At 33.8% G+C, this 18,493-nt stretch overlaps 2 protein-coding genes across 2 annotated transcripts; both read left to right on the forward strand.

The window, feature by feature from the left end:
• Positions 1 to 2,410: 2,410 nt before the first annotated feature.
• On the forward strand, positions 2,411 to 4,069 carry LOC131179389 (uncharacterized). Its single transcript, XM_058146221.1, is given in 5 exon segments — positions 2,411 to 2,515; positions 2,706 to 2,769; positions 2,772 to 2,848; positions 2,953 to 3,219; positions 3,301 to 4,069. Coding segments are annotated over 5 exon segments (909 nt in total). The 3' UTR covers positions 3,697 to 4,069.
• A 5,256-nt stretch (positions 4,070 to 9,325) lies between these two features.
• Positions 9,326 to 10,166, forward strand: LOC131179391 (protein MAIN-LIKE 1-like). Its single transcript, XM_058146222.1, has one exon. It carries the CDS (start codon positions 9,326 to 9,328, stop codon positions 10,118 to 10,120), a length of 795 nt encoding a protein of 264 aa, XP_058002205.1. The 3' UTR covers positions 10,121 to 10,166.
• Positions 10,167 to 18,493: the final 8,327 nt, after the last annotated feature.

Here is an 18,493-nt window from a genome sequence, read left to right on the forward strand (position 1 = left end):
TTTCTTCTAGCTTGAGTTTTGGAGTGTTGCTTGTAGTTGTAGATGTTCCCACATAGTCATCAACATCTATGGGATCATCAAATTAAAGAAATTCCGGCAGTGTTTGTCTCTCTATTTTTAGATCCAAGTGATACTTCAGATACTTTGCTACACTCAATGTCCTTCCTAGTATCATCGAAATATATCAGATTTTCTCAATCGAAGGGCTTTTTCTTCACTTCTTTAGCTGCCTTGTTAGCACCCCTTATGCGGGATTTTTTTTGCACTTCTTTGGCAACCTCAATGACTCCTGCCATTGTGGAAATTTTGCTTTTCCCCAATGATGTTGGCATCCTTCAAAGTTGGAGGTGCAAGATTTTCTTATTGATTGTGTGCATCTACTTCAGGAATGATGGCTGCTTTTGCAGTAGCAAGAGGAGATATCATTATTTTTGAAAGAGGAATATCATCATCATCACCATCATCACTAAAATCTTGTGACAACCTTTTCTTGCTCTTGGGAGAAGAATTAAGATGGAGAGTGGTGTGGCTCTCTTCTGTAATCTTTATCTCATCTTGAATAAGGCAGCCATCCTTATTTTTTCCTGCTCTAGTTGATTCTGAAACTTCAACAATTCCTGTTCCGTCAACACTGATTTGATCATATTTTGAAGCAACTAGGCCATGGCTTACCTCCTCTGAACTTGATGACAAAAATAAAATCCTGCCATGAATTTGGGGTGATAATTTAGTATTACTCTCCTTGACTGCATCTTTACAAATTATTCTTGCTTGTCTGCACCAACTGAAATACCTTTTTGAAACACCGAGCTTAAAGGATCTTTATGGAATGATCACCAGGAACACTGATTACAACATTTTTGTCCGCAATGTAAAGACCAGAATGATCACCAGGAAGATCCTGATCCAATCCAAATTGCCTTGCTACTCAGTGGCAGATACTTTTCTTGACAACCTAATCCCACCAGCTCTGTAGCAACCAAGCACCTTAGATAAGACTACAATTCGCCATCTGAACTCAATGAAACAATCACTCGATCTCCAGCTTTTTTATAATGTGATAATTGGATCCACATGTCTATGTTAGCATCAGCATATGGATGCCAATAAAAATTTTCAGCCATTTTTCGGCTTGATCTAACTAATGGAAGACTGATTTTAGGATTCACTTTAATCCATCTAGTAGCTCAGGGCTTACCCCCTTGAGTGCATTTGGAGACTTTGGCACCAAAAGTGGGAAATGCTCAAATGCCTATAGCTGCACTAATTGCAATGGCCCTGATTGTTCCTTTAACAAACTCAGGTTCCTATAGAGGTTTGCGAAGACTATAGGGACAAGTGCCATTTTTTTTTTTCTGTTTAGCTAGATGGATTGCCATATGAAAAACTTCCTTTCTCAAGGTATCACCACGCAAAGAAGGAAAGACATACCTTGACAGCCACAATGCCAAAAATGCAATATATTCTATTTCATTTTCAATATCCATGAAGTGCCTCATCCAAGCGAAGTGGGTGGTTTTCTTTGCCCTAGTTCTTAGCAATTTGTCTCGTTTTTCTTCCATATCTCTTTCTATCTTCACTAATGCTCTTGTCAAAGGACTTGTTACAGGTTCTTAGGTGACTAGAAACCCACCGATTACCATAACATCTTTAAGAGTGATTGTTGCTTCTCCTCATGGAAAAACAAAAGTGTTGGTCTCAGAACACCAAAACTCTGCTAATCTGAGTAACAAATGGCGATTACAATGAATATGATATATAGAGCTTAAGATGGAATCATAGATACTACCTCCATACTTCTCTGTTAAGTGATCAATACATTCCTCCCATGTCTCATGGGGTCTTACCCAGCTCTTAAAAAGAACCTTTGAAGGCCATTCTATGCTACTGTGAGAGAAAATTTTAGACAACGATGGAGTATTTGGAACCTTGACAGCTTGATCGACATTATCAATACATGGTTTGAGAAATCTAGCATCCCTAGTATTAGTTGTCTAGTTTCCATCTTTTACAGACACCATTGTTTTAGACCTTGCTTTATAAATGGAAATCTTCTCTTCTTGTGCCATTGTGGAGAACAAAAGGAGTGAATGAAAAAGAGAATAGTATAGGATTAATGATTAGTAACCAAACTTCAAAATTCTATAAATTTGGAATTTGCCTATAGATGTGAGCAGTGCAAAGATCTAGAAAATGATGATAGAAAGTCATAATTATAAGGCAAATTCAACAGGCAAATTCTATCATCATTTTCTAGATATTTGCACTGCCCACATCAATAGGCAAATTAAAAATTTATAGAATTTTGAAGTATGGATACTATTCATTAATCCTACATTATTCTCTATTTCTTTCACTCCTCTGGTTCTCCACAATGGCATAAGAAGAAACGATTTCCATTTATAGAGTAATGTCTAAAACATTAGTTTCTGTAAAAGATGGGATGCAGACAACTATTATTAAGTATGGTAGATTTCTCAAACCATGTGTTGATAATGTTGACCAAGCTGTTAAGGTTCCAAATACTCCATTATTGTTTGAAATTTTCTCATTATAGCACATAACAACCTTCAAAGGTTCTTTTTAAGAGCAGGGTAAGACCCCATGAGAAATGGGAGGAATGGATTGATCGCTTGGCTAGGAAGTATGGAGCCATTTGAAATCAAAGTAGTATCTATGATTCTGTCTTGAGCTCTATATATCAGATTCATTACAATCGCCATTTGATACTTGGGTTAGCAAAGTTTTGATGCTTTGAGACCAACACTTTTGTTTTCCATGGGGAGAAGCAACAATTACTTTTGAAGATGTTATGGTAATTGATGGGTTTCTAGTCACCAAAGAACCTGTAATCCTCTAACAGGAGCATTAGTGGAGATAGAAGGAGATATGGAAGAAAAGCAAAATGAATTGCTAAGAACCAAGGCAAAGAAAACCACCCACTTCGCTTAGATGAGGCACTTCATGGATATTGAAAATGAAATAGAACATGTTGCATTCCTGGCAATGTGGCTATCAAGGTATGTCTTTTCTTCTCTAGCTGGGGATGCCATGAGAAAGGAAGTTTTTCCTATAGCAAACCATTTAGCTGAAGGGAAAAAGATGCCATTTGCCCCTACAATTTTAGCAAGCCTTTATAGGAACCTGAGTTTGTTAAAGGAACAAGCAGCTACTTCGCAAGAAGTAATAGTTGTTTCGGGGCCATTGCAATTAGTGCAACTATGAGCATTTGAGCATTTCCCACTTTTAGTACTAAAGTCTTCAAATAGACTCAAGTGTGGTAAGCCCTAGGCTGCTTGATGGCATAAATTGAATCCTAAAATCAGTATCTCATTAGTTAGATCAGGCCTAAAATTGGCTAAAAATTTTTATTGGAGTCCATATGCTGACGGTAATATAAACATGTGGATTCAATTATCGCATTATAAAAAAGTTAGAGATCGAGTGGTTGTTTTATTGAGTTTAGATGGGGAATTGCAATCTTACCTAAGGTGCTTAGTTGCTATAGAGCTGGTGGGATTAGGTTGTCAAGAAAAGTATCCGCCACATGGAGTAGTAAGGCAATTTGGACTGGATCAGGATCATCCTAGTGATCATTCTGATCTACATACTACAGACAAAAATGTTACAGTCCTCATTCTAGAAAGATCCTTCAAGCCTAGTGTTTCAAAAAGGTATTTCAATTGGTGGAAATAAGCAACAGTGATTTGTGAAGATGCAGCCAAGGAGAGTAATACTAAATTATCACCCCAAATTCATGGAAAGATTTTATTTTTGTCAACAAGTTTAGAGGACGTGAGCCATGGCTTAGTTGCTTTAAAAAGTGATTAAATTAGTATTGATAGAACACGAAATGTTGAAGTTTTAGAATCTACTAGGGCAGGAAAAAATAAGGATGGCCACCTTATTCAACAAGGGATAAAGATTACAGAAGAGAGCCACACCATTCTCTATCTTAGGAGATTACAGAAGAAAGCCACACCATTCTCTATCTTAATTTTTCTCCTAAGATCAAGAAAAGGTTGTCACAAGATTTTAGTGATGATAATGATGATGATCTTCCTCTTTCAAAAATCTTGCACACCATCATTCCTCAAGTAGAAGCACACAAACAATTTGAAAATCTTGCACCTCCAACTTTGAAGGATGCCAACATCACTGGGGAAAGCAAAATTTCCATAATAGCTGGTGTAACTGAGGTTGCCAAAGAAGTGTAGCAAAATCCTGCGTTAGTGGTGTTAACAAGGCAACTAAGAAAGTGGAGAAAAAACCCTTAGAGGTGTTAACAGAGCAACTAATAAAGTGGAGAAAAAGTCAGAAGTATCACTTGGATCTAAAAATAGAGAGATAAAAACTGCCGGAGTTTCTTTTGATGATCCTATAGATGTTGATGACTATGTGGGAATTTCTACAATTACAAGCAAAGCTCCAAAACTTGAGCCAGAAGAAAGGGCTCGTAAGCAAGAAAAAATATTGTTGGGAATGCGAACTATAATTGAACCCTCAAGGTTTTTTCGACAAAAGTTTTGAAGGAGATGAATATTAGTTTGATTGCATGTTTTTGTTCACTTGGTGTGCACGTTAACTGCAACATTACAAAATTATTATGTCAATTAATTGCATTTGCCAAGTGAATATGGTTTTATCTTATTCATCATTTTCAAATCTTGAGATTATATCGTGAGAGTTATATTACTTATTTCAATTAGAAAGCAATTTGGATTTGTTGATGGTTGTAAATCGTCTAAAAGTAACTTATATTGATGAAGAATGAATTGCCCAAGTAATACATCAAAATACATTAAAACTCATAGGAAATTGCACTATTGAAAGGAGTAGTGCTGATATGAATGGCAATTTTGTAAATCTTTGGCATTTTGGGTTAATATGGCATGATAAATTTGGAAATCTTTGTTAATTTAAGGTTAAGTGAAAAGGAATGGCAATGTCCCTTCTAAAAAATTGGGACTGTTTAGTTGTTGTAGGTAAAAAAAAAAAATTATTGCATCTTTGCGTTCGATACTTTGTTCACTTTCATTATCCCATAAAAATTAAGTTATTTTTAACCAATATTTGCTGTTTTGCCTTCCAAATTCATCCAACTTTCTCCCTTCAAGCTCATGTACTTTTTATGCTTCAACTTCATTTAACCAATTTTTTCTTACAAGCTTATGTACTTATTCTTCAATGATTCCTTTCAAGCACTTTAAAATTTCCATTTATTTTTTGCAAGCGTATGTACTTTTTCCCTTCAATGATTAAAGCACACTGACACCATAAAAAGGTCACTGTTTGACCCTACGGATTGCCATTTTGAAGGCTTTCAAGCTCAAGCAAACTTTTATGTACTTTTATGTGCATGCATCCACCTGAATGTTGTTTTCATGGTACAAAACCATAGAAGAACTTTTCTAACTTCAACTTGCAAAAGCATAAAAGAATTTTCATAAAGCTTGGTACCAAAGCCTGTGAGAATCTTCAAGCATGCATACACGTGAATGCTACAATTTTCTTCAAGCATGTTGCCTTTTAATGTAGAGATGCCAACTTTAAGTTAAAAAGTAAAGAAGAACTTTTCTAACTTCACCTTACAAAAGCATAAAAGAATTTTCAAAAAGCATGATACCAAAGTCTTGAGTTTTTTTATACATACTTTTGTAAGTTTGTGTCATTGCTCCCTACGGTATTTTCTCTTCCTTCTTATATTTCTATCTATTGTGTTTGCTTTTGTTCTTTCGATTTCTTCCTTCATTGTGTCTCTAACGTTTGTTAATTTTATGCCTTTTGTTGATTTGCTTTGAATGGTTTTTGAATTGTTCATGTTCACTTTATATTTTCTTTTTTAAAATTTATGATGTTTAATTTGTTTCATTTTCTTGGAGGTAACCTTTGTTGTTTTTATCATGTATTTATATTCTATGATCATATGTTTTGCACATGCATGTTTATTTTCTTCCTCATTCTCATATTGTTGTTGAAAGTTGTGGTGATTATTATGAAACATTATTCAAAAACTTAAAAGGAAAATGCACCCACGAAAAATAAATGAACAGAAAACAAACTCTCACCATCATAGGTTATAGAAATCATGAACATGACACAAATTCCTTTCTTTTCTTTTTGCTTTGCTTTTGACTATTGCTCAATACTATTTGTTATTTTAATTTTTTTTTATTGATTAAATAGATGCTATTATGGAAGTATTATGCATTGTGTTTCCTTAGTTTATTAATTTTTAATATAAATTTTATTTCATTATATATTAATGTTGTGTATTATATTATTTACATTGTGTAGATGAACTTTTGTTTCTATTTTGTTATTACCACCGTAAAGGAGAAGATAACAGTTATAAATTTTTTAATGCCTCTTTATAAAGTTTTCTTTTTAATAATTAATCTTTTCTATTTTTTTATTACCACCATAATGGAGAAGATAATAGTTATAGATCTTTTAATGTCTCTTTATAAAGTTTTCTTTTTAATATTTAAACTTGGAGATAAGCTTTGTTTTTTTGATCAAGTATTTCTATTCTAGATTGAGATTGTTTTGCATATGCATATTTGTAGCTACCATATGAGCTCTATTTTCTTCCTTGCTCTCATATTATTATTGAAAGTAATGGTCATCATATGCAACACTGTTTAAAAACTTAAAAGGAAAATATATCTTAAAAATATGAACATGGCGCAAATTCCTTTCTTTTTTTTCCTTTTTCTTTCGCTATTGACTATTGTTTAGTATTATTTATTATTTTAATTTTTTCTTTTATTGATTAAATGTTATTATAGAAGTGTTATAAATTATGCTTCCTTAATTTATTGACTTTTAATATATACTTTTGCATTATATATTAATGTTGTGTGTGTTATACTATATATATATTTTTTAGATGATCCTTTGTTTCTATTTTATTGTCACCACCATAATGAACAAGATTATTATTATAAGTTTTTTAATGTCTCTTTATAAAGTTTTCTTTTTAATACTTAATGTTTCATAGTTATTTCATTATTAGTAGTATTATAAAAAAGATAATAAAGAACTGAAAAATATGAAATGGGAAAAGTTTGGTTAAAAAACTTAAAGAAATAATAAATCCAAGAAAATATTTTTCTTTCATAAATTTTTTATATTTTACTATTGTTGATGCTTCTTTTATATTATTTTCAGTTTTTTTTTATGATGTGTTATGTAATATTTTAATCATTTTATTTAATATTATTATTTTTTTATTTTAATGTCCTGTAACATTTTGTTTTTGTAGGTTTGTTTGTTGCTTAAGCATTCATCTCTGTTGTCTAATATTATTATCGTCATATCAAGGTTATATTATTTTTAAATTTTATGTTTTGTTTCTATACAATTTTTTCAAATATTGATTTTAATAAAAATATTATTTACACTTGTCACATTTTTATTTATATTTTTTCGGATGTAGTTATTTATGAAAAATTTAATATATCCTTTTTAATTGTGATGTTTCATTAATATTCTCTTTAGATTTTTTTTTAATGATTTGTTTGCTTCTTTTTTATATATGGATATATTTTTTTTAATTTTGTATTGTTTGTTCTTTGGTTTGCTTTTGAAGTTTCTGATATATTATTGCTGACATTGTACAGCTATTAATTTGTTGTTTAGTTTAGTTATGTGCTCTATTTGTTTACAATATTTTTTTTCTGAAGTTCAATGGCGTAATTTTTATATTGAATTATTGCATGTTAATAAGTGTTATAAATTATAAAAGATTTAATATATTCTGTTCTTTTTTTTTTGTCATTTTTTTAAATTTTTAATTGTTGTGATTTTTATGTTTTTTGGTTGCTTTATTTATATAATTTTATTTTCTGATTGTTAATTTTAAAAATATTGTTTATAGTTGTTATACATTTTGTTTATATTTTTATGGATGTAATTGTTTACAGAAAATTTAATATTTTTTTTTAAATTGTGTTTTCCTATGCATGGATGAACAAGAAATTATGTCGAATGATGTTTTTATCAAGTATGAGGAATTTTAAATATTCACTAAAAATTTTTCATTTGGGAATTTCATCTTCTAAATAGAGGTTAAGATAAAAATCTAACAAACCATCTATCAATAAATGATAGCTCTTTGGAGATAAAAAAAAATGCAAAATACACAGTACTTCAAAGAATAGACTACAAATTAGAACTTGAATACGATTACCTGAATGATCAGATGTTGTCGCCTAATGTTGCTTGTCTTTCCATTTCGCCCTAACTGAATAAAATAAATTAGGAATTACAAGGGGAAAAAAAAAATAAAAATGGCACTAAGCAAAAGAAAGCAGAAATTACAAAAGGAAAAAAAAAAAAAAATCCTTTGTCCTTTTCGCATTGATTGAACAGAAGAAATCAGATATTACAAGGGAAAAAAAATAAAAAGGGCATTGAAAAATAGAACTAAATACTTAGTATAAAAATAATAATAATCACTATAATTATAAAAATAATAATATTTATATATGATAAGTGCCACGTGATAATATCAAGTGACAATTTGTCCACATAACAATATCATGAAAAAATATGCCACATGTTAGCACTTTAAGAATACCTGTCTGCATTATACAATAATTAGATATTATTTTATCAAACGCTTATGATATATTAACTAAAATCAACTAAAAGTTATTAGCTGTATTCTGAGCTAAACCAAACAACCCTTAATCTCCAATTTCCCATGAATACAATATGCAATATACTTCTCCATTCACTTTTATTGATCATTTAAGTTTTTGCATAGTGATTGACCAAACATTTAAATCACATAAATTATAATAAAATTTTTCCTTATTCAACTAAATTACCCTTTAATTAAGAGGGAGATGAGTAGGAGGTGATAAGATCAGTTTTATGAAATTGTAAAAATTTTATCATATTTAATAAAGATAAAGGTAAAATTAGAAAATATTTCTTAATTTAACTAAATTACCCTTTAATTAAGAGAGAGATGGGGAAGGAGATGATAAGATTTGTTTTACCAAATTGTAGAAATTTTATCGTATTTAATAGAGATAAAGGTAAAATTAGAAAATTTTAATTTATATTCTTTAATATTTTTAAAATGATAAGTAATTATAGAAAAAAAAATTTTTAAAAACCTACAAATAAAAAGTATTTTGTAGGGGAGAGTTCTTAATTTTAACTTTTTATCATCATTTTTTACATCTGTGCACTGCCCACATCATCAGGCAAATTCAAAATCAATAGAATTTTGAAGTATGGTTACTAATCATTAATTCTACACTACTCTCTCTCTCTCTCTCTCTCTCTCTCTCTCCTCTTATTCTCCACAATGGCACAAGAAGAGACAATTTCCATTTATAGAGTAAGGTTTGAAACAATGGTGTCTGTAAAAGATGGGAAGCATACAACTACTACTAGGTATGCTAGATTCCTCAAACCATGTGCTGATAATGTCGACCAAGCTATTAACGTTCCAAATACTCCATTGTTGTCTGAAAATTTCTCTCATAATAGCACATCATGGCCTTTAAAGGTTCTTTTTAAGAGCTGGGTAAGACCTCATGAGAAATGGGAGGAATGGATTGATCGCTTGGCAAGAAAGCATGGAGACATTTGGAATCAAACCTGTATCTATGATTCCATCTTGAGCTTTACATATCAGATTCATTGTAATCGCAATTTGATACTTGGGTTAGCAAAGTTTTGGTGCTTGGAGACTAACACTTTTATTTTTCCATGGGGAGAAGCAACAATCACTCTTGAAGATGTTATGCTAATTGGTGGGTATCTAGTCACCGGAGAGCCTGTAACAAGTCCTCTAACGAAAGCATTAATGAAGGTAGAAGGAGCTATGAAAGAAAAGCGAAACGAATTGCTAAATACCAGGGCAAAGAAAACCACCCACTTTGCTTGGATGAGGCACTTCATGGATGTTGAAACTGAAATAGAACAAGTTGCATTCCTCGCATTGTGGCTGTCAAGGTATGTCTTTCCTTCTCTGCCTGGGGATACCCTAAGAAAGGAAGTTTTTCCTCTAGCAATCCATCAAGCTAAAGGGAAAAAGATGGCACTTGCCCCTGCAGTTTTGGCAAGCCTCTATAGGAACTTGAGTTTGTTAAAGTAACAAGCAGTTACTTCTCAGGAAGCAATAATTGTTTCAGGGCCACTACAATTAGTGCATGTTGGAGTAAAAGTGTTTAAACGATTGGAATTTCTAGTTTTAGCAGTAGGCAAGAAAGTTTGCAATTTAAAAAGTTGAAAGATAGATAAAGCAACTGATCTGATTTTATTTCATTCAAAGTGCAGAATTTATACAAGAAAAAATTAACAAATTACTCCTACTTTTATGGTTTGTTACAACTGAAATCATAACAAATGTAATCTAAAGTCCAGCAAAAACCAACAAATCTTCATACTTGAGAGATTGCAGCAACAACCTTCAAAGACCAAGTCTTCAGTGATTGGAACCTGGAATGTCAACATCTGAACTCCTCCTTCACATCTAGGTGACAAACACCTATCTTTTGTTTAAGAACTTCAAATCTTTCTTTTGGCAATGGCTTGGTAAACATATCAGCAAATTGATCTTCAGAAGAACAATGAACAAGCAACACTTCATTGGATTGTTGAACTTCTCTAATAAAATGAAACTTGATCTTTATATGCTTTGTTTGACCATGAAACACTGGATTTTTTGAAATTAAAACTGCAGAAATGTTGTCAATCATAACTTGAGTTGCCTAAACTTGTTTTTGCCCCAAATCTTCCAATAATTTTCTTAACCAAATATCCTGATTTACAGCAGCTGCAGCAGCAATGTATTCTGCTTCTACTGTGGATTGTGCTATAGTTTCTTGTTTTTTTGAGCTCCAAGAGAAAAAACCAGAACCTAGAGAAAATAAGTACCTTGAGGTGCTTCTAGAATCATCAACACTGCCTCCCCAATCACTGTCAGAATAGCCTAATAGCTTCAGGTCTCCTTCTGCAGATTTGGAAAATTGAACTCCATGGGAAATAGTTCCCTTGATGTACCTCAGTACCTTTTTAGCTGCTGAGAAATGTTTTTCACTTGGAGAATGCATGAACCTAGAAAGCAGACTAACAGCAAAAAGTATGTCAGGTCTAGTAGCTATGAGATACAAAGGCTACCAATTAAACTTCTATACAAGCTTTCATCTATTTTCTTGGAGTCATCATCCTTGCTTAGCTTCTCACTTGTTGTCATAGGAGTAGATACAGGTTTGCAGTCCTGCATTTTGAATTTTTTTAGCACATCCATGGCATACTTCTTTTGACATATGAAGATACCTAAACATGATTGCATCACTTCCATCCTTAAAAAATAATTCATAACTCCAAGATCAGTCATTTCAAAGACTTTCTTCATCTTATCCTTGAACTCTATAATTAGCTCAAGATGGCTTCCGATTATGAGTATGTCATCTACATAAATGGAGACTATTAGAAGTTGACCTCCACTAGATTTCACATACAAAGTTGCTTCACTTTGGCTTCTGCAAAAACCTAGTTGATGTAAATGACTGTCCACTCTAACATACCAGGCCCTGGGAGCTTGTTTCACGCCATACAAGGCTTTTTTTAGCAAATACACATTATCTTCTTTGCCTGGAGCTATATACCCATATGGTTGCTCTACATATATTTCTTCATCAAGAAATCCATTCAAGAAGGCAAATTTGACATCTAATTGATGAATTTGCCAAGAATATTGAGCAGCAAGAGCAATAAGGAGCTTGATTGTATCATACCTTGCCACAGGAGCAAAGGTCTCTTGAAAATCCACACCATACTGTTGGGCATAGCCTTTCACCACCAATCTGGCTTTGTGTTTGCAAATTGTACCATCAAGATTGAGTTTTGTTTTGAAAACCCATTTGACTCCTATCACCTTGTGATTTTTAGGCCTTTTTACCAATCGCCAGGTTTCATTTTTATTGATCATCTCCAGTTCTTCTCTCATTGCTCTCCTCCATTCTTAAAAATCCTTTACTTCAAAATAACTTAAAGCTTCTGAGATTGCCAAGCTGCAACTTTGATAAATGTCCTGCAAGGATCTTGTGCCTCTTATTGGTATGTCATCAAAGTTTTCTTCATGAATTTGATCACCAATAGAGACATTTGGTTGCATATTATTCTGATTTTGCCAATCCCAGGTTATTGCCTCATCAACCTTCACATCCCTGCTCAAGATAATTTTATTAGTTTGAAGGCAATAAATTCTATAACCTTTAGTTGATGAACCATAGCCAATGAGAATTCCCTTTTGTGCTCTACTGTTAAGTTTGCTTCTTTTTTGTTCAGGCACTTGATAGTAGCATATGCTCCCAAACACCTTGAGATGATGCACTGAGGGTTTGACATCATTCCAAGCTTCATATGGTGTATGGTTCTTCAATGCCTTTGTTGGTAATCTATTCAGCAAATATACAGAGGTATTGACAGCCTCTGCCCAGAATTTGTTTGACATCTTTTTCTCAAACAATAGACACCTAGCCATCTCCATTACAGTTCTATTCTTCCTCTCAGAGACACCGTTCTGCTGTGGTGTGTATGGTGTTGTTAATTGATGTTCTATGCCTGCAATGCTACAAAACTCAGCAAATTGAGTGGAAGAATATTCGGTGCCATTGTCAAATCTCAAGATTTTAATCTTCATGCCACTTTGATTCTCTATAAGGGCTTTGAATCTTTTGAAAACTAAAAAGACTTCACTTTTGAATTTGATAAAATACACCCAGCACATTCTCGTATAATCATCAATAAAAAGAGTGAAGTATTTCTTACCACTCAATGATTCAGTTCTCATGGGGCCACACATATCTCTGTGAATGAGTTGAAGCTTCTCAATGGCTCTCTAAGATTGATTCGTCGGGAATGGCAATTTTTCTTGTTTGCCTTGTTGACAAGTCTCACATATTTGAGCCTCTTTAGAAATTTTATGCATGTTTTCAACCAGCCCACACTTCTTTAAGTTTGCTAAACTCCTTTGGTTGAAGTGTCCAAACCTTTTATGCCACAAGTTTGAAACACCTTGAGTGATGCTACCAAAAGCATGTTCAGCAGCTTGCTCCCAATCAATGGTAAAACTCTTGTTTTTCATTTTTACATAAATTAATTTTCCTCTAGAAGGATCAAAGATGGTGCATTAATCGTCTCTGAACTGTAGAGAATATTCCTTTCCAAGCATCTGACCTACACTCAATAGATTTTGGCTAATGTCAGGTACAAATAACACATCAGGGATGTATTTGATACCTGAATTTGTTTTGACCGCTGCTGTGCCTCTTCCTTTAACTTTCACATATACTCCATTGCCAATCTTCACCTTGGAGCTATAGGTTTCATCAAGATTTTTGAACATTGTAGCATTGTGACACATGTGGTGTGTACATCCACTATCAATGAGCCATGTATTGCAAGTAGAATTGCTATGCAAAGATGAAGCAACAAAAAGTTCCTCCTCCTGAGATTCAAAGATCTGTCTGTGCTTGTTGATTACTTTGAGGGCCCTTATTCTTGAACTTGCACACTTTGGTGATGTGTCCAAGTTGCTTACAATTGCCACACATTGCATCAGGCTTCCACCAGCAGTACTTCTCTAAATGAGTATTCTTCTTGCAATGTGTGCAAGGTGGATATTTTGAACCTTCATTACTACTGCTTACTTCATTTTTGCCTTTGATCTTCTTATTGAAGAGTTTTTTTCCTTTGCTAGGCTGCTGGTTTTGCACATGAAAGGCACCTTCAGTTTGTTTATCTTGTCTCAAGGCCCTCCTTTGCTCTTGTGCCTGAAGAGCATTCATTAATTCTGCAAGAGAAATGGTGGAGAGATCCTTGGACTCTTCAAGAGAGGAGATTTTAGACTCAAACCTTTCTGGAAGTGTCACAAGAACCTTTTCAACAATTCTGTTATCAGGAAAATCTTCACCAAGCAACCTGATTTTGTTAACAATCAAGGAAATTCTGTCAGAATATTTGGCGATGGATTCATCTTCTTGCATGCTTAGAGACTCAAAGTCCCTTTTTAGGTTCAAGATTTGCATCTGTCTAGTTCTATCACTTCCTTGGTACTCAACTTTTAGCCTGTCCCATGCTTCTTTAGTAGTTTGGTATGCCATGATCCTAGGGAAGACTGAATCTCCCATAGAATTTTGAATAAGTGTCTTGGCTTTGAACTTTTTGGTCTTTTCTTCAGAGTGGGCCTTGATTTGTGCCAAGGTAGGGTTTGGTGGTAGTGGAGCCACTGGCCTATCTTCAACTACAACCTCCCATAGATCAAATGCCTCCAAGTAAGATTGCATCTTCACTGACCAAATTTGATAGTTTTCACCAGTGAAGACTTGCGGAGTTAACAAGGAAAGGTTGCTGGTTGCCATTTCTGGTTAAAAGGGTGAGGGTTTTAAAGCAACTCTTGGTTTTCTCTCAAAACTCACAAGTCCTATAAGACCAACTAAGGCTCTGATACCTCTTATTGGAGTAAAAGTGTTTAAACGATTGGAATTTCTAGTTTTAGCAGTAGGCAAGAAAGTTTGCAATTTAAAAAGTTGAAAGATAGATAAAGCAACTGATCTGATTTTATTTCATTCAAAGTGCAGAATTTATACAAGAAAAAAAAAAACAAATTACTGCTACTTTTATGGTTTGTTACAACTGAAATCATAACAAATGTAATCTAAAGTCCAGCAAAAACCAGCAAATCTTCATACTTGAGAGATTGCAGCAATAACCTTCAATGACCAAGTCTTCAGTGATTGGAACCTGGAATCTCAACATCTGAACAGTGCAGCTATGGGCATTTGAGCATTTCCCACTTTTGGTACCAAAGTCTCCAAATAGACTCAAGGTTGGTCAGCCCTGGGTCGCTAGATGGCATAAATTGAATCCTAAAATCAGTCTCCCATTAGTTTGATCAGCCCTAAAATTGGCTGAAAATTTTTATTGGCATCCATATGTTAATGGTAGTATAGACTTGTGGGTTCAATTATCGCATTATTAAAAAGTTGGAGATCGAGTAATTGTTTCATCAAGTTTAGATGGGGCATTGCAGTCTTATCTAAGGTGCTTGCTTGCTACAGAGCTGGTGGGATTAGGTTGTCAAGAAAAGTATCAACCACACCGAGTGGCAAGGCAATTTGGATTGGATCAGGATCTTCCTGGTGATCATTCTGGTATGCATATTGCAGATAAAAATATTGCAGTCTTCATTCTAGATAGATCCTTCATGCCTAGTGTTTCAAAAAGGTATTTCAATTGGTGGAAACAATCAACAGTGATTTGTGAAGATGTTGCTACGGAGAGTAATGCTAAATCATCACTCCAAATTCATGGCCAGATTTCAATTTTGTCATTAAGTTCAGAGGATGTGAGCCATGGCTTAGTTGCTTCAAAATGTGATCAAATTACTGTTGATGGAACAAGAAATATTGAAGTTTCAAAATCAGCTGGAGCAGGAAAAAATAAGGATGATGGCCTTATTCATGATGAGATAAAGATTACAGAAGAGAGCCACACCACTCTCCATATTAATTCTTCTCACATGATCAAAAAAGGTTGTTACAAGATTTTAGTGATGATGGTGATGATGTTCCTATTTCAAAAGTAATGAGATCTCATCTTGCTACTGCAAAAGCAACCATCATCCTTCAAGTCGATGCACACAAAGGATCTGAAAATCTTGCACCTACAACTTTAAAGGATGCCAACATCACTGGGGAAAGCAAAATTTCCTGCCATAACAGTAGTAGGGCAGCTAAGGAAGTGGAGAAAGAGCCCTTTGATTTAGAAAATCTGAGATGTATCGATGATACTAGGAAGGAGGTTGAGTGCAGCAAAGTATCTAAAGTATCACTTGGATATGAAAATAGAGAGATAAAAACTATCGGAGTTTCTTGCGATGATCCTATAGATGTTGATGACTATGTGGGAACTTCTACAACTACAAGCCAAGCTCCAAATCTCGAGCTAGAAGAAAAGGTTCGTAAACTGGAAAAAATATTGTTGGGAATGTGAAGTACTCTTCAGGTTTTTGGTAAAAGTTCTGAAAGAGATGAATGTTAGTTTGATTGCATCTTTTGTTCACTTGGTGTGCACGTTAACTGCAACATTACCAAAATTATTATGTCAAATAATTGCATCTGCCAAGTGAATATAGTTTATCTTGTTCATCATATTCAGAACTTGAGAATTATCATGAGAGTTTTACTTATTTCAATTAGAAAGCAATTTGGATTTGTTGATGGCTGTAAATCATCTGAAAGTAACTTGTACTAGTGAAGAATGAATTGCCCAAGTAATTACAATTTATAATATATTAATTTCTTGCTTATTTGCCGAGTTCAATGTAAGAGAAACCACATTTGAAGATAGGTGAACTCGACATCTAAACATGGAACAATTTGTTTATTAAATTCTCAATTGCAATTTGATATTTGTGTTCCTCATGCGAAACTCTGTCCAAAAAGGCATGGCTTAAGCCTAGTTTTTGTTATATATAAATTGATATTTATTATTAAATCAGAGTAATGATAAACTGCGATAAGAACTCCTCCCTTTTTCATAGTGCAGCCAGAACTGAAATTTCCATGTGATTCGGATGAAACCCTGCACCTGTGGTAGTTTCTAGCAATTGAAAAATTAACCTGCTGATGCACACGCCATAGACATAGAGAATGACAGTGAAATGACTGTATCAGATTTGATTTGATGTGATCATCAAGTGTTATCAAAATTATCTTAGCCTTTTGACTTGTGCTTAGCTCCTTTTGAGACTCTCGCATCTGTTTATTTTCTTTCCTTCCGACTTTCAATCCATGAGTGATTCTACTATTTGTAAAAGGCATTATTGAGGTAGGAGAGGTGCGAGTTGTCTACTGGCCAGCTCTTTCTTCTTCGGCTCAAATTTACAGTTTGTTTTCAATTTTTTTTTTCAAAGAGCTGTCTAGATTAATATTGGAGACATTTGCTTCTGGAAAAACTTTATTTTATGAAATTATTATCTGATAAAAATACAGAAATATGGGCCAGTTCTTAACATGTCATGTTCTAAGTTAATTGTTTTCAGGATGGTCTATTAATCAGATTTAATCAGAATGCGTTCATTTTAAGTTTTCCTTGATTTAATCAGGAGCAAAACTTATAATAATCCTAAAAGTTGCTTTAATTAGATAATGCTAACATTGAAAAATTACTTAGACTTTCAGATTTTTCCCTAGATAAGCTTATTAATAACTATGGTTTTAATTAATTTACATGATTTTGTTTCAATTTAGTCCTTTTTCTTCATGTTATAACAAGCATGTAAATCTAAGGCATACACACAAATCATACACTCACACAGTATAAAAAAGAGAAGAAGAATAACACATGATTTAACATGGTTCAACCGTAAGGTCTACGTCCATGGGTAAGACAAGAAAAAAAAGTTCCACTATGATGAAAAGAGTAAGATACAATCACTCAGAACTCTCAAACCCTAACCCCTATGTGTTTTCTGAATATCTCACAACTTTACCACAAATGATAGAATATTACAATATTTATACTGGTCCATATCGCAGGGGCGTTGCCCCCGCATCCCCAAGGAGATCAATGATAGGCTATGGGCACGCTACCACTATAGATCTCACTTTTTATCTCAATCGTGTCACAACGCGAAACTTTTGAACGGGTTACAATTCAGGTCCATGCAAATATATTCAAAATTGAAGCCACAAAAAATAACAATTCTTCCTCTTGGCTTAAATTTCCTCCATTATAAAAAAAAAAAAAATACAGACACTTTGTCTTACCATATGCCCTTGCAAGGGTACTAATGAGCACTACAAACACCAACCAAGTCTAGGCAATGCCTAAACTTGCTGACTGAGATTCCCTTGGTCATCATATCTATTGGATTATCATGTGCAGAGACTTTCTGCACAACTACAGTCCCCTGAGATACAATGTCCCGAATGAAGTGATATCTGAGATCAACGTGCTTAGTTCGCTCATGGTACATCTGATTCTTTGTGAGACGTATTGCACTATGGCCGTCACAAAACATTGTTGGCTTGTTTTGTATCAACCCAAGATCACCCACCAAATCTTGTAACCATAAGCTTCCTTTACTACCTCTGTTAAGGCCATATATTTAGCCTATGTGGTAGACAAAGCAACTGTAGCTTACAATGTTGCCTTCCAACTGATAGCACTTCCAAAAAGAATGAACAAATAACCTGTCAAAGATCTCCTCTTGTCTAAGTTCCCTGCAAAATCTGAATCCACATAGCCAATAACTGAATCACTCATCTTGGCCCTATCAAATGTCAGACCAACGTCTGTAATACCCTTTAAATACCTCAAAATCCATTTTACTGCTTGCCAATGCTCTTTCCTAGGAATTGTCATGTATCTACTCATAACATTAACAACATGTGAAATGTCAGGTCAAGTTCACACCATAGCATACATGATGCTACCAACAACACTCGAATAGGGA

This window comes from Hevea brasiliensis, chromosome 4, assembly GCF_030052815.1.
Source record: "Hevea brasiliensis isolate MT/VB/25A 57/8 chromosome 4, ASM3005281v1, whole genome shotgun sequence".
Taxonomy (NCBI): Eukaryota; Viridiplantae; Streptophyta; class Magnoliopsida; order Malpighiales; family Euphorbiaceae; genus Hevea; species Hevea brasiliensis.